Source organism: Psammomys obesus, unplaced genomic scaffold (genome assembly GCF_907164565.1).
Source record: "Psammomys obesus unplaced genomic scaffold, mPsaObe1.curated_primary_1811, whole genome shotgun sequence".
In the NCBI taxonomy this organism is placed as follows: domain Eukaryota; kingdom Metazoa; phylum Chordata; class Mammalia; order Rodentia; family Muridae; genus Psammomys; species Psammomys obesus.
In genome coordinates, this window is record NW_026591598.1 from 16,619,418 (window position 1) to 16,636,613 (window position 17,196).

General features: G+C 48.3%; 1 protein-coding gene and 1 non-coding gene across 3 annotated transcripts; one reads left to right on the forward strand and one right to left on the reverse strand.

The window, feature by feature from the left end:
- Positions 1-298: 298 nt before the first annotated feature.
- LOC129680029 (U1 spliceosomal RNA) lies at positions 299-458 on the reverse strand. The gene has a single exon (XR_008720625.1). It is a non-coding gene; the product is annotated as a U1 spliceosomal RNA (small nuclear RNA).
- A 2,883-nt stretch (positions 459-3,341) lies between these two features.
- Pla2g2a (phospholipase A2 group IIA) lies at positions 3,342-7,095 on the forward strand. 2 transcript variants are annotated; one of them, XM_055611265.1, is made up of 5 exons: positions 3,342-3,364; positions 4,568-4,620; positions 4,836-4,980; positions 5,227-5,336; positions 6,688-7,095. In XM_055611265.1, the coding sequence occupies exons 2-5, from the start codon at positions 4,578-4,580 to the stop codon at positions 6,828-6,830; spliced, it is 441 nt and encodes a 146-aa protein (XP_055467240.1). In that variant the 5' UTR covers positions 3,342-3,364; positions 4,568-4,577; the 3' UTR covers positions 6,831-7,095. The 2 variants fall into 2 exon arrangements, with proteins under 2 accessions (XP_055467240.1, XP_055467241.1); XM_055611266.1 differs by having other exon boundaries at positions 6,691-7,095.
- Positions 7,096-17,196: the final 10,101 nt, after the last annotated feature.

A 17,196-nucleotide genomic window follows, 5' to 3' on the forward strand; every position in this document is an offset into this window, starting at 1 on the left:
GGGAGAGGCAGCTTCTGCCTACTGTGTAGCGAGTACTCCAGAGGCTGAAAGGTTGAACGGAAGGGGCTTGGCCCACTGGAGGGGATGAGATCTCCCTGAACCAGCTTTACACCAACTGCTCAGCAGAGGACCGTGGGCCAAGGGGCATGAGGGCTCACAGACAGCTTTGGAAGCCCCATCGCTTTGTTGTGGCTTTCTTTCTTTCTTTCTTTCTTTCTTTCTTTCTTTCTTTCTTTCTTTCTCTATTTATCTATTTCTCTTTATTTATTTCTCTTTTTTTCTCTTTTTCTTCTTTTAAGGGGGGAGCACACAAATCCCCCCCCACTACCACAAATTATAGTCAAGTTCCCCACGTTTGGGGAAATCGCCGGGAACAGCTGGTCCAGAGTGCAATGGATAAGTCTTGCCTGGGGAAAACCATCTTTAAGATCCTGGTATCTCCCCTGCTGGGTAAGTGTTCACTGTGGCTTTCTAATAACAGCAAAGCTCCCCAAAATGAGTAGCCTAAAGGAGGTGAGATAGAAAGACCAAAAATTGGGGTGATACGGTTGGGTTTGTCTTTCCTGCTGGCACAGCCAGGAAGCTCCACACCCTTCTGATAACGCCAGAATTGCCTGCAGAAATGATGGGGTTTTTCCTAACGACATCTCAACTGAAAACATTAAAGACAAACTAAGCCATGCCTAATTAGGGCCAAAATGATTTCTAACCTTGATTTTTTTTTTTTTTTTTATTTAGCACTTCTTATTCCCGGCAGTACCCCTCATAAATCCACTTTACAAGTCTGCTTATAAAAGAAAATCCTTTAACCTCCCAACTTGCTGTGCATTACACCGAGTGATGGAAGTTAGAAACACCTCTCTGTTAAGCTCTGTGCTTAAGATCTACGCTCTAAAAGTTCTTTACTGAGCTCTGCTTCATGCTGGCTTGTCCTCAGATGTTTTCCATAGCAAAGCCAAGAACCCAGCTTTACCTGAGTGCAGACTCTAAGTGGGGAAGGGAACTCTCCAGGCTACACTTCCTGGGGTGCTGGCCCCAGCCCCCTCACTTGGTTGGCTCAAGGCTCTGAGGCAGAGATCAGAAGTGACCATACAGTTGGGTCCTTGTGGGAGCTGAGAGTCTGTCCAGGACTCTCTTGCCTTCTGTACATTGCTGGCGCCTTGGACTCCTTGGATGTTAGAAATGTTGTCTTGTGAGCACCTCTCTGAAACCACATTTCCCTTTTGTGTAAAGACATCAAGGTATATAGGGTCAGGGTCTTAATGACCTCATCTTAACTAGTATCTGCAATGACCCTATTTCCAAATAAGGTCATATTCTAAGTATCCAAGACATGAACAGGAAGCAAGATTATGAAATATGAAAGGGGGACACAATTCAACCAACAACGTATTGGAAAAAAATCTGCTTTTTTTTATTATTATTATTTGGTTTTTCAAGACAGGGTTTCTCTGCGTGGCCTTGGGCTGTCTTAAAACTTGCTCTGTAGTCCAGGCTGGCCTCGAACTCAGAGACGCACCTGCTGGTATTAAAGGTGTGTGTCACCACCTCCCAGCTGAAAATCTGCGTTTTAGCAAATGATGTAAATTTGAATTTTTCAGGAGGACATCTGCTTGAATGACTCACAGTACGAACTGCATAATGCTGCAATGATTACCAATCTCATTTATCAATAGCTTAATATAAAAATATTTCACTTCTTACTCATACTGAGTTCTCTGAGGGCAGCAGAGTGTTCCAGAATAGCTGTCCTTCATTCCATGACTCAGTGTCAGATGCTTCCACCATCATGATCTTCCCAAGAGGAACGTAGAAAGGGCATGAGTTGTATCTGGTTTGTGTTCCTCCCTGGATGTGATCCTTTGAACTGACCCTTTGAACCGATGCTTATGTCTGAAGCAGGTTTATGGTGCTCATCTGCCATAGGCAAGGAAGAGTGAGGAACAGATGGGGTGTTCAGGCACCCCACAGCCTCTACGATAGAAATGTTGAAGGCTTGATGTCGGGTAGTTCACTTAAGGCTATGGAAACCAAATTCTTAGCATGGGTTGGAGAGCAGGGAGGAAAGATGTTTTCTTTAGGAAGTGAAGCTACAGTTAATATATTCCTGAAGACTGGAATCATGGACCCAGGAAGCATTAACAGGCCCATCGCCAAACAAACAGGGACTCGAGACGTTGGAGGCCGCAGTTTGGTGGGAAAATGGAGAATAGCTGCCAGATTTTTCCAGGTCTAAAAAACTCTTATGGTAAGATGTCTCAGTCAGTCCAGTGTTTCCAGGTCTAAAAAACTCTTATGGTAAGATGTCTCAGTCAGTCAAGTGCTTGTCTTGCAGTCTTGGACTTGGGTTCAGTCCCCAGAACCCATGTGAAAAAAGCCAGGTGTGACAGCATGCATGTCTAATGCCAGTGCTGGCGAGGGATGGTGTCAAGATGGCCAGATGCCTGGGACTTGCTGGGCAGCCACTTTAGCTTACTTTGTAAACTCCTGGTCAATGAGAGACCTTGACTCAAAAAAAAGAGCAGACAGCTCCTAAAAACAATATCCGAGGTTGTCCTCTGAACTCCACATGCATGCACATACTCACACACCTTCTGCACATGCATGCACCTGCACACACGGGAACAACCACAGACACATAAACACACAGAGAAGAAAATCATGGGATGAGATGGGAAGAGGAGAGTGAAGAGGCGGAAGAAGAAATCTAAAAATGCTGGCCTTTAGGGTGCCAGAGAATCCACCTCATCGGATCCTTCCCATGCTGCAGTGGACTATGGGGATCCCCAAGAAGTTTGTGCAGCCTTGGAACTTCACAGAGGCTTAGAATGTCCCTTCTGTGATCGAGTGAACGAACAGTGGAGGAAATGAACAAGCCATACAGAATCAACTTTCCCATTCCCAAGTGTTGCAATTTATCAGAAGAAAGGAACATTCCAGGCTTTCACTCTCATTCCCTCCGCTGTACACAGTCCTTGCCCGCTCTTTGAAGTGGCTGCTGGGAGGTGATGGTGGTCACACCCAGATGGGCTTACGGAAACTTTCCGAGTCAGGAGCTCAGCCCTGTTTTTCAGCTGCTGAGCGAGGTTTCAAAGCTGAAATTTATTATGGCATCAACCCATGAAATGAAGGATTTTCCAGATCTCGAGGCTGTCCTGCCAGATGATGAGGGGAAGAAAGGGGAATTACCCAGGGCGTTTGGGTATGGCCATCTGTGAGCCCACTATTTGGCCACGCCCCCTACTCCCTGTCTGGGCCTCACCAACCCCCCAACCCCGAGGAAGGAACAGCTATTTAAGGGCAGTTGGATTTCAGGAAAAACAAGACAGGCCCTTGGAGAAGAAACTGCAGCAGCATCTGAGAGGTAAATGCCAAGAGACTCCTGCCCTTTGGCTGCATCTGAGTGACAATGCGGGTGCATGTGTGTGCATACGGACATGGGTGTGAGCCCCCGTCAGGTAGTCCTGTGCAAGACGGTATTTATGGGCAAGTATGTTGTATGGGTTTGTGAGGGTACTGAGGGAGGATTCGGAAGCATTTGTGTATGTGTGTAATCACGGCACAGGGTTAGAAAGGCTTTGCAAAGAGAAGGTGAAGTTTTAGTTGGGGAGGAGAACTTTGGGGACCAGCCTCCACGACGGGTGCCCAAGCCTTGACTCCAACATGAGGATGGAGATGGGGTATCTAGTGAAACTTGCCCATTCTGTGGAATGAGTCCGGTCTCCCTGAAGTGTTGCTGAAAATAAAAGGTATTGGGCTAAATATGTTTATTATTAGCCCTATAATTATTACAGTGGTATTATCCAACCTGCTGTCATAACCAACGACACAGACGACACAGACACCTGTGCATAGACACAGACGACACAGACACCTGCTAGATCTTATAACTGCCTTATTTACCTTGGGCTGGGCAGGTAATTCCACCCACGCTATCTCATATCTTCCATCCCCCATCCCATGCCATCTGCCTTAACCATTCCTCTCTGACCCACCTGCCATCTATAATTCCATAAATACTTGCTTATTCTTCACCTGGGTCGCTTTCTCCATCTATGTCATTCTTGGAGTCCTTCCTCCCAGCCCCCATGGTTCTCTCTCCACCTAACCCACGACGGCTTCCTCCTTCCTCCTCTCTTGCTGGCTGTCTCCTCCTTCCCAAGAGCCTGTCTGTCCTCCAAGCCCCCCCCCCCCAGAACCTTAGCTCTGCCCACTTCACCTTTGTCTTGCCCAGGTGTCAGCTTTTTATTGGTCAAACAGAAATGATTTCTTAGGCAAGGTTTACATAAGGACAAGCCTATGTGAGGATGGGCTGATGTGCTCCTCCCGGCTGGCAAAATTTAGGGCTCAGTAATTAGCATTAAAATACACAGCACCAGACCAACCCCCAACACAGAAGGAATGAAGGCGGTACAAAAGTGGTCCCATTACTATATCTTTCCTGTATGAGGAACCGTTCCACAGAGCTAGGAAGGGACAAGAGATGACACAGAAAGGGGGGCAGCTGGGGCGGAAGCTGAGACATCCTGGGGGGAAAGGCTGGTCCATTGGTACCTGTCCTTCACAGAGCTGACAGCATGAAGGTCCTCCTGCTGCTAGCAATGGTGATCTTGGCCCTAGGTAAGAGTTGATCTTGAACTGGGCATGATGGGGGGTAACCTAAGGAGGGTGGCGCCCTATCCCTCTGCTTTCCTTCCTGTTGCCCTAGCCCTCTCTTGGTGGGAGGAAGAAGGAAGCCACTTGTGGGAAGAGAAGGAAGCAGAGACAGATGCCATGCGAAGATGCCGCATAGGGTTCACCCTGCTTCACCGGGCCATTTCTCCACTTCCTTTCAGGCCCAATACAGATCCAGGGGAGCATTGCAGATTTCTGGAAAATGATCCTGCTGAAGACGGGGAAAAGAGCGGAGAGTAGCTATGCCTTCTACGGCTGCCACTGTGGTGTGGGTGGCAGAGGATCCCCCAAGGATGCCACAGACCGGTGAGGCCGCCCCCCTCCTCCCTATCCTCTGTCACTCTGGCTGGGATGCAACTAGGTCAGAGCTGGTGCCCACTGCCTCAGTGTCCTGGTGGATCCTGGCCAGCAAAGGTCAGCATATTGGAAACTCTGCTCTGGACCTAGTTCTTGAGTCTCTCTGCTCAGGGTCAGAGGTCAAGAGAAATGCTGGGGCCCCAGGACTCCAGGGCTGTGAGAAGGCAACCTCAATAGGACATGTCCCCCGAACAGGTGCTGTGTTGCTCACGACTGTTGCTACTACCGTCTGGAGAAACGTGGATGTGGCACAAAATTTCTGAGCTACAAGTTCTCCTACCGAGGGGGCAAAATCACTTGTGCTGGTAAGAAAGATTCCGAGATGCCAGCAGGCTTCCTTCACACATTTGTTGAGCATGCGCCTCCTGGGTCCTTTGCTGGTGCCAGGGGGGCAGGGGGGGTGGATTTATTAAGAACCTCACAATTGAGTAGGAAGCAAGAAAGATGGTGAAGAGGGTGATGGAGAAGACAGAAAGCACCGCCCAGCCTGATGCTTGAGGTGGGTCCTGTTAGCAGAGGTATCTAAGCTGAGTCCTAAAAGATTCTGAGAGTCAGTGAAGCACACACCTAAAACAGGGCACACACGGCCATCACCCCCGAACAGGGCACAGAATGGCCCCGAAGGGTCCAAGAGGACTGTCAGCCGCGCTGTGCTGCCCAGTGAACTTGTGAGATGAGGATGAGCCTGAGCAGTGCGGAAAAGGCAGAGACAAGGTCAAGGCAGGTCTTCCTGGCCACTGTCTTGAGGTCTGTGAGCTCCAGCAACAGGGACCTATTATTTAGTGCAGCAGCAAGAAGCACATCTGCAAAAAGAGGACGCGCCCTGGCCGCAGAGGGGATGGGAAGTAGGGTGTAAGACAGCCATGGTCAGATTGGACATATCAGAATTCCAGAGGAGTGTGGTGCCAGGTACGGGCAAGTTCTACAGGGCAGGATGAGCCCTGCTCCTCAGCTCCAGCATGCTGCCAACATCCGCGCTTACATACACCATAAGACCCACTAAACCTCCAAGAACCCTAGCCTCCGACCACAGGCGGCTTTCCTCTCTAAGATGAGAGGGGAAATGAACATGTCCTAGAAGGCCCCTGTCGAGTTCCTCTTTGAGCACTTCAGTCAGAATAAAGCTGCATGCTACCTTAAGAACAGCCAAGGTAAATGGTGGATCATGCAGGCTTTCACCAAGTCCATCCGCCCTGAGGCTTCCGAGGCTGGGGCTTTACTAACACAAGCAGGCCTATTAGCAAGAAGGTGGGGCCAGAGATAGAGCTCAGCTGGCAGAGTGCTAGCCTAGCATACATGAGGGCTGGGGTTCCATCCCCAGCAGTGTCTGAACTGGGCCATTTTCAGGAGGATCAGAAGTTCAAGGTCATCCTCAGCTATTTAGAGAGTTCAAGGCCAGCCTATGCTACATGAGACTCTGTCTTGAATGAATGAATGAATGAATGAATGAATGAATGAATGAATGAATGAATGAATAGTGTGGCTAGGAAGTGAGGTAAACCCCTGGCAGTGCTGTGTGCCAGTGCTGTGTGTTCCCATCAGATGGAGACCTGCTTTTCCAGGCAGACCGAGTGCTTGTCGGAAGGGACAGATCCCCACAAATGGCCATAGGATATTAACAACCATCAGCTCAGTATCTGTCTCCCCTCATTTCAGCAGACCAGAACTCCTGTAGGAAACAGCTGTGCCAGTGTGATAAAGCCGCTGCTGAATGTTTTGCCCGGAACCGGAAAAGCTACAGTTTAAAGTATCAATTCTACTCCAACAAGTTTTGCAGTGGGAAGTCACCCAAATGCTGAGAGAGCCACATTCCAGGGTACCTCAACACAGGCCTCTTCTAACACCTTTCCCAGCTGAATCAAGTTTCCCAGAGATTAGGAAAACACCCCTCTCCCACCCTAGAGCAAGGTGGGGGCCCTTCTGTCTTCACCCAGAATGAGGCCCAAAGCCCGCTGAGTCAGACTGATCTTTGCCCAACACCTCATACCATGAACCAACAAATTTCCTTCCACCTTCCCCTTCACATCCAACTTCCTGCCTTGTACTACCTAAGAGAGTCCTGGGGACTCTTGAAAATAAAGTAATTCATCAACAATCATGCACGTGTTCTCTTAACTCCAAATGAGACAGATATAAAATACGCATGCTAGAAGTACTGGCCTTGAGGCTGGGGTGGTGCCTCAATCAGGAAAGTGCTTACCGAAAAAGCATAAGGACCTTTGCTCAAGCCCCAGAACCCACATACATAAAACTCACACCTGTTTACAATCCTAGAGTTGGGGGAACTAAGGCAGGTGAATGCCTGGGGCTCAATGCCAGGCTGCGTGAATCAGCAAGTTCCAGGCCTGTGAGAGACCCTGCCTCCAAAAAAAAAGAAAGAAAGAAACAAGATAGACGGTGTCCTGAGAAACAACCCTGAGCTTGATCTATAGCCTCCACACACACATGCCCACATTTGCATGTATGCATGGGCACACACATGGACACGCACACATAAACACACCCACACGAGAGAACAAGCCTCTGGGTCAGTCTCTCTGGGTCCAGCCCTCAAGCCTTTATTCTCCAGGTGGAAATGCCTGTCAGAGCCTCTTGTTAAGGCTTGTTTGAGAATTAAGATGGGCAAGAGATGTCAAGCCGTGTCCAGCCTGCCTACAGCTGCCATCTCTGTGACAGGCAGACCATCCTCTCCCGGCCCCCGAGCCAGAGCCATTCTCCTGGCCTGTTGGAGGATGTGGAAGCCCACAGGAGAAATTGGAGTTGCTTCTGTCAAGGCTCCAGCACGCTGAATTTAAAGAAAACAGAGACTGTGGAGGATGACATCTTGGGCTCACACAACTAACACAGACCTACTCCCCGGAAACTGACAGAGCCGTGGTGTGGGCAAAGCTGGCCCCTGAGCAAAAATAGAAACCTGGGCTGGGTGTGCTTGTCAAACTCAGATGCTTTGCAGCAATCCTTAAAATTCCCTGACAGCTCTGAGGATTCTCTACGCCTGTGAAGGAGCAGTCAGAAACCAGTGAGATCATCCCCCAATTCTGGGTACGGGCCGTGGGTGCAGGGCCTACGAGGAAATGCTTTCGGTTGGCCGGCTCTGCTGTTTCCCTCTGCCTATTTTGAATCTGTTAATTTTTTTGCTTATGTTAAGATAAAGACAAACTGGAATTTAAAAAAAAAAAAAAAAAAAAAAAAAGCAAAACATGCCAACCCACAGATAAGAATTTTTCTTTTGACATTTTGGCCAATAGAAGAAAAGATTTTTATTTCCTCCCACCCCCGAATAATGATCTCGCAATTTACCCCGTCGCCTAAGGCACCCTTCCTGGGAATGAAAACTCGGGATTCGAGGTGTGAAATGCAGAGCCTCACGGTGTTCCGCCCTTTCACATCACCCTGATGCCGAAGTCTGAGTCTCATACAATACTAAGGTCTCTGTCTGGCATGAAAAATCAGTTTCATGTACCATACCCCCACAAACACCGCCAAGGACCTCTCAAAACTCATTCCCAAAAGTGCTTCCTGTCCTAACTGATGAGTCAAGTAAACCATCCCAGCAAAAGGAAAAAAAAAGGGGGGGGGGTGATGGGGGAAGGCTCAGGGTTGTTGGCAGGCCAGCAAGATGGCTGAGAAGGTAAAAATCCAACCCAGGTTGGATCCCTGGAACCCCCATGGTGGCAGGGGAAAAAGTTGTCCTCTGACCCACACCTGTGTGCAGTGGCAGGCACCTGTGTGCCCACACTCACATACATTATCTATACATACAAATGCACATACAGATACATACAAAGAGTTTTTAAAAGGCAATTTCATTGCTATTATTGTAATTAAATTCAGGACGTTTGGGCAGTGTGCTAGCTAACATGGAAACATCTGAGCGTCCTCCCCCCGAAACCCGTTCAGGACTGAACAGGCTCCAGGAAAGGAGACACGCTTTAGCCCCAGTGATGGAAATGGCTTTACCCCAAAGTCTGGGTCCACAAACAAACACAATACAAATACAATGTTTTGTGAGTGTGTATTCGTACGGGGGTGTGTGTGTGTGTGTGTGTGTGTGTGTGTGTGTGTGTGTGTAGCTGTGCTCACCCATGTGTGTACATGTAGAAGTCAGAGGCTGACGGTCTAAGTCATTCTCCATTTTAGTTTTCTGAGAACTGAGGCTTTCACTGACCCTGGAGCTCCGCTGACCTTCAGCTTGACTCGCCAGAGTCCCACAGAATCCTCCTGCCCCTGCCTATCCCTCACACTGGAAGTATAGATGTGTGCCATTGGTACCCAGCATTTCCACGGCTGCTAAGGATCCGAACTCGGGTCCTCCAGCTTGCACAGAAAGTCATTTTTCTACCACAGAAACAAGATCTGTGTTTATGTGTTTAGGGCTGTCCACAGACATGCATGTTACATGCGTGTTGGGCCTACATGGGAATATCATAACATTCTAGTCGCCTTGTAGGTCTGTCATTATTCACTTATGCTGATCAAAATAGTTATCACAATGTTTTTTAACTCACATGACTTTAGCGAATCACTGATAACTAAGAGAGCTTTAAATAGTTCGGTAAAAATAAAAGCATAACCATCTCGGTAGCTGTGCCCATGTATTTTTTGCCTGGGCTTGCTGGCGGAAATGTTCATGTCTCTGTGGATGTCTAAGATCACAAGCATGGAAGTTGGACCTAAATACAGCAGCTGTTGCTTCCTGTGTGTCAATTCCAGCAATTCAACTTTTCCTGTCTTTCCTTGACACAGGGATACCTGTGAACGGTGCTGCTTGTCTACTGAGTCAAAAAAAAAAAACCAGCCTAGGCATAACTGTTAAAAAAATAAAAACTTAGGCATGGTAGCCCATACTTTAAATCCCAATACTCAGGAGGGAGAAGCAGGTGGATCTCTGTGAGTTCAAGGCCGGCCTGGTCTACAGAGTTCCGGGACAGCCAGGGCTACCCAGAGAAACCCTGTCTCAGGGGGTGGGGGCTGGGAAAGGTCATCCTCACTGTGTTAACTGGACAGAATCTAGACTCAGCCTGGCCGCAGGGCCTCTGGGCATGTCTGTGTAGATTATCGTGATTCTGTTTACTGGCATGGAAAGAGCCGCCCTCACTGTGGTTGGCACTACTCCCTGGACTAGGGCCCGGGACTCTATAAAACAGAGAAAGTAAACTAAGGACTAGGGTGCATTCTTTACTCTCTTCTTTTGACTGAGGATACAACACGACCAGCCACCTCCCATTCCCCATCACGACAGGCTTACCTTGAACTAAGCCAGGACAAACGCTATCTCTTCTCCAGTTGCTTCTGCTGAAGTATTTTTTATCACTGCAAAAGGAAAAGAAACTAAGACAGGCGCTGAGACGCTAACCCTCTGAGTTCCGTTACCCTGGGACTACAGGCGTGCCCCCTCATGCCCAGTGAGCCGGCCTGTGTCAGTAATTACCTTCTTTATAATTAGCATTTATACTCTCGGGTTTTCGGGCGGATTCGTGTCCTTGCCTGGTACAGCTGACATCTTCCTGTATCTGGCAGAAATAAATCAGACATTCTTTGCTGTCCAGTAAATGTCCTGTCTTCTGGTGTCTGTCACTCTAGGTAGGTGACAGAGAGGTGTCATCGTCCCCTTTGCTGCCACCATAGGCAGGTACTCTGCTCAGCACCTTGTCACCAAGCACCCAAAGGGACAGCACTGGCTGAGATCCTCACCCGGAGGTGTGGCCTGCCATCCCGGGTACAAGGACACAAGAAGAGAAAGGGCAAAACTCCGAGGGCAGGAGATTGCCTGCGTTGGTTTTCATCATTTCTCACCAGAGGGTGGTTTGGGATGGCCCTGACTGTGGCAGAAATGAAGATCTCCTCGACAGACGACGCTTGTGCCCCACCCTTCAAAGATGGTCCCAAGAAATTGCAGTTCTCACCGGGAGCCTCACACCGAGAGAATGAGAAAGCTGAAGCCTGCTGTCAGCCAGTGGAAGACCCTGACCCTCGGAGGCCTGACAAGCTCAACAGACGAGAGCAGAGGTGGCACCTTGACACGACATGGCTCCTTGACCCCTGCCTCTTGCCCTCTTTGTGTCGAGGAGCCATGTCGTGTTGAGGAGATGGATTTGGGATTCATGGGACCTCTTTGTTTCTTCTCCTCCCCACAGTGGCTATGTTGAACACATAGCTTTTCTGCTTTTCTCTGTTGCTTCCATTTAATTGGCCTGTTGAGCCCTGGAGGCTGAGCCTGACTTGTTAGGGCTGCCAGGGTCCAGCCTCTGACCCTAAGGGCTCTGGTGACATCATCACACCTCTGGAGCTTGGTCATCTCAGGATCAAAGAGCAAGCAGACAAAAAAACACTACCTAGAAAGTCTCCTAGCTAAGTGTAGTAGCTCAAGCCTGTAATTCCAGCATCCTGGAGGCTCAGGAGAGGAGCCTGAATTTGAGACTAGCCTAGGCTACATAGTGAGAGAAAAGAAAAAAAAAAAGCGTGGTTGCCTCTATCCCCCCTCTACTGTCTGACCCCACTCATCCTCTGCTCCAGGACCCACTGGCTCAGCCCCCCACAACTACACCCTGTGGCCCAGGTTGCCCCAGCTTCCTACAAGGCTTGGCATAGACTCTTCTGTTATTTCCTCAGATCCAGGCTTCTCTCTTGGGTCTGTCATTCTGCCAGACTGGGTTTGGCAAAGGAGCCAGGAGCCTCTGCTAATTTGCAGTCTTGGCACAATAAAAAAAAAAAAAAAAAAAAAAAAAAAAAAAAAAAAAAAAAAAAAAAAGGGTGGGGTGGGGGGATGGGAGGGGAGAGTGTACCGTGCAGGCTCCTGTGTATAATTTGAAAGCACACGCAGAGTTACATAAACACTGAGTCCTTTTCAAGGAGCCATACATCCAAATAAACATAATGAGCAGCTCCAGCGGTGGACGGAAGAGAGGAAAATGAATGCAGTAGCACAAAACAGTGTTTCCCACCCACGGGTGGGAATGGCATGCTGTGAAAAGAGCGAGCTGGCAGGAAAGGTTAAGGACGGGTCAGTTAGAAGGTGCCTAGGGGCCAGCAAGATGGCTCAATAGGTAAAAATGCCAGTTGTCCAGCCTGGACCCAGGCTCGATTCCCCAGCACCTCACATAGTAGAAGGAGAGAAACAACTTTTGCTAACTGGCCTCTGGCTTCCACACCCATACCAGGGCTCAGGGACACACCCACCTCAATAATTAATAAATAAATAAATTTAGTAATGATTTCTTAAAGAAAAGGAAGTCGTTTATCCCTGGACTCAGCAACCTTCCTTGTTGAAAATGGTTCTAGACTCGCAGTCGAAGGGCACACAAAGATACCCGGGGAATGTCGGAAAGAGTGAGCGTCAAGACAGGAGCCTTCTAGAGCGATGGCTGGTCTCTGAGTGTCCCCTCCCAAAGCAGCCTGCTGGGCCACTGAGGAGTTCAACCACCTAGCCGGGTGGAGGCCGTTTTCCCACTGTCATCTCAGCTCTGAGCTCAGTGGTAATACAAGACTCCATTTTATTTCACTCCAGTTTTAGGGCGAAGGCAACTTAGCCACCGGTAGACTCGAGCCTGGCTCATTCATGGTGTCACACAGATGGTTTTCCCCGCCTGACCACTTTCTCTCTAAGTGCTCAGAAGACACGTGAGGCTGAAAGAATCTATGTAACAGACGTGGAAGTTGTACCCAACAGAGACCAGCCTTTGGTCCCTCCGACCCATTCCTGCCCCTCCACTCCACCCAGCACACGCTACACCCAGGGGCGTCTCACTGACTGGCACTGAAGCACGGTATGGTGGCGTACAAATGTGTTGGGCTGTGCTTGTAGCTCTGCTGGAACCCGTGACAGCTTTGCGGTCTCTTAGGATGCTGATAGGAAGGTGCTAGGCCAAGGGGTAGCACCAAGCCCCAGGCCAGATCTGGAAGAGTTTAAAAATCAGTGTAAAACTTAAAACTCAGATTTAAGCTAGGCAGTGGTGGCCTACTCCTTTAATCCCAGCACTTGGGAGGCAGAGGCAGGCAGATCTCTGAGTTTGAGCCAGCCTGGTCTATAGAACAATTTCCAGTACAGCCAGAACTACACAGAGAAACCCTATCTTGAAAAACAAAAAAATTAAATAAAATCTAGCAAATTTGCTTTGTACACAAACTAAGCAGCTCAAGACTATGAAAGATTTAGAGCATCACTGAAGAGGTGTCTTTGTTAGGGTTTTATTGCTATGAAGGGACACTGTGACCATGGCAACTCTTATAAAGGAAACCATTTAATTGGGGCTGGCTTACAGTTTTAGAGGTTTAGTCCATTATTGCCAGAGAGAGAAGCCTGGCAGCGTGCAGGCAGACACGGTGCTGGAGAAGGAGCCGAGAGTTCTCCATCTTGACAGGCAGCAGCAGGAGGCTGTGTGCCACCCTGGGCAGAGCTGGAGCATCTATGACCTCAAAGCCCGCCCCCACCATGACACACACTTCCTTCAACAAGGCCACACCTCCGACTAGTGCCACTCCCTATGGACCTATGGGGGCCAAGTACATTCAAACTACCACAGGGTACAAGAGAGGAAAGAGTTTATAAAATATTTGAGGAAGTCAGAAATGAAAATATACAGAAAGCCACAGTGAGAGACTGACTAAACTGAAGGGTCTCTTTACTATTTATTACTATTTATTTGGGGCTTTTTTGTTGTTTACAGAGGACCTCAAAGTCCCGGCATTATCTCAGCTTCATTATCACGATTTCAAAAAACAAACAAGCAAAGCCCTTGGCACTGCTGATCAAATCCAGGCCTTAAGGTACACCATCAGCCCCATTTTAAATGTTTTACCTGAACTGGGGATGTGGCTCAGTTGTAGAGTGCTTGCCTCCCATGCACAAAGCCTTGGGTTCAAGATCCAGCAGCACGTGAAACCTAGCATGGTGGTTCGTGTCTATAATCCCAGCATTTTCGAGGTAAAGGCAGCAGGATCGGAAGTTCAAGGTCATCCTCAGCTAAACAGTGAGTTGATGCTAACCCCGGCTACAGGAGACTCTGTCTCAAAAAATATTATTTTGGCAGACTAAAGTCAAGAAATTCGGTGAACATCACAAGCTAGTTTGGAATGACGGCTGCTTCGCATGTTTATAAAGACAAGGAGAAAAATAAAAGCAGAAAATATACTAATTCTATTAGAAAGTGACACTACTTTCTCTTTTTCATCTATCTTTACAGACACGTTCTGCTGCTATCATTCCAAAACAGCTTGTTCTGACCAAAAGAAGCTTTTTGCAAGCCTTGTGGTAATAACTGGGTAAAATATATGAAAGGCAAAAACAAAACAATAAGCAAAAAAAATCAAGAGTCTCTCAGGTAACTACGAAGGGGAGCCAAACCAGGACAAAAAAAGTCAGATCACTCTCTTTCAGGAGGAAAACCCCAAAGACTCTACAAAGAAAAAATAAAATAAAATAAAATGTTGCAGAATACAAAATTAAGAGAGAAAAACCATAGTTTTAAGGACACCAACAGTGAGCCTGGCGCCTGTAGCCCAGCCCTTGGGGAGGCAAAGGCAGGCAGATCTCTGTGAGTTCAAGGCCAGCCTGGTTTACAAAGTGAGTCCAGGACAGTTAAGGCTACACAGAGAAACACTGTCTCAAAACAACAAAACCAGAACCACCAGCAGTGACATATTCGAACTAGAAACCAAGGAAGCCATCATTCATTGTTGTGACAAAACCTAAATCCCCAGGAATGACTCGGTGAGAGCTCTAAAACGGAAACTATGAAACACCGAAGCCTTGAAGAGATTGCAGAGGATGAGGGAGCAGGTGAAACCCCGTGCTGCTCACAGCGCCCGAGCAACCCAAAGTGACCCGCTCATCCTGTGTGGTCACTGGCAGACACCGACTCCAGGGCTGGAGGCTGGCCCCGTGGGCAAAGTGCTGAGTCTGGATGCCCAGCACCCTCGTAAAAATCTAGGCCTGCCTGTAACCCCAACATCTAAGGGTTACAGAGACAGGAGGATCCCAGGCCCAGCCACTCCATCAAGAGGCCCAGGCTGAGAAAGCAAAGAGGTAGAGGATAATTGAGGAGAAAGAGCTCGTATCAACCTCTAGTCTCTCTTTGCACGTGTGTATGCATATGTACAAACATGCTGAAACACATAAAACACATTCAAATACACATGTCCCCCGACATATGCACAAGTAGACAAAACACGTAAGTGAGAAGACACAGACACAGGTATCTGAGACACCGACACACATATCATGTACACACATACCTAAATGTATACACAAACCCACAGGCACAAACACATGGGCATATAAAAACACACACATAGGCATGTATACATACACAAGTGTATGCAAAAAACTCACATGTACACACAAGTACAAACACAAAAACACAAACTATACATGCATAAGCACACGCACATCAGCACACACAGACAAACACATAGAAACCAACATGCAGATGTGAACAAAAGCCACAAACACAGATGCATGCGAAAGAAATGCACACATGCACGTGTGTGCGCATGCCAAGCCCACAAAAGCATACAAGCAAATGCTGTTACATGTGAACACATACATGCATGTATATACACACACACATGGGCCTACCCATATGCACAAGGATTGACTCACACACAAACACATAACTGCACACAGAGACACACACAACACACGAATATAATGTGCACACACGCAAATACAACACATGAAATGTGCATACATGTGTCTGCGCACACAAAGGCAAAGAGACACCAGCCACACACAGACACACAGGAACACACAAGCACAGATGCACAAACACACATACTTATACAAACATAAGGAAAACATAAACACACAGACACATACACACATAAAATGCATGGAAACGAAAATGTGCACACAAGCAGAAGCACATACAAACACACAGAGACACACAAGCACAAGTGCACAAACTCAGCAAGTACATACGCAAGCACAGGTACACACAAACACATGCGTGCACACAGGCACACACAACGCAGAGACACACATGTGAATGCACAAACATACACGTGCACACATCCACACACAGACCCATACACACAGAGAAATGCACATACGTGCGCACACGCAAGCACACAAGATGCACACACTAACACCAAACAGCCAAAGTCATCTCAGGCAGAAAGACCGAAGCAGGAGGCGCCGCTCTGCCTCATTAAAAATGCGTTCCAGGGCTGGAATGTGGACATGATGCTGGCAGAAGCCCAGACACCTGTCGGGGAAGCAGAGCGGACAGCCTACCGTTTGGGAAGGTTTGGGTCTTTCTCACATAAACACCTGCCTTGGACAATCGAGTCCTTTCAGCAATGGTGCTGGGAAGCCTGGCATGTTGGGTCACAGGGCTGCTGTCCCACGGAGGGGCCCCTCCACCCTTCAGTCTCCACCCCCTCTATTTCAGGGCTCCCTGCGGCGCCTGCCTCGCAACCTTCCCCTCACCACTCACTGGAGTGGACTGCTCCCCTACCATTCTTGAACCCGAGGCGCCTGACTCGGGCACACAATGCTGCTGTCACTAGGCAGCTAGGTCTGCTGCTTCCGGAGGCAGGGCCCAAAACCCTGTCTCTCAGGGTCCTTTAAGAGTGAGGCCTCACTGTTTCTGAGTGAAGGACCATGCTTGCAGCCTCTCTCTTTCTCTCTCTCTCTCTCTCTCTCTCTCCACACCCTAGCTGCACTATGGTCCTGTCTGCCTATGGCATTAGTAACTCTCCTAATAAAACTCTCTTGAAGGATAATTCTCCTCTTTATTTGGGGGTGGGGGTGCTGTAAAATCCCACTCTGTAGTCCAGGCTGGTCTGGAACTTATTAGGTAGACCAGGTTGGCCTCGATTCTCCTGCCTCAGCCTCCTGAGAGCTGGAATTACAGACCTGAGCCACTCTACCTGGATTTCTATTTCTATTAAGATCAACTTGTGTGTTAAATATTTGGCTTTGGCCTGGTGTGGCCATGTACACTTTCAATCTCAGGGCCCAGGAGGCAGAGGCAGGCAGATGAGAACTGTCTCAACACAGCCAATAGAAGGAGCCAAACGGCATGCTAGGAGGTTCCTTTACAAATAAAAACGTATTTTTTTTTTTTTTCAGTGAGCTGTTTTAGACTGAGGAGGGCTAGGTGCTCTTCTGATCCCTTTATCATGTACCACTTCCCAAAAGAGTAGAAGTTTCCTGACCTGGAA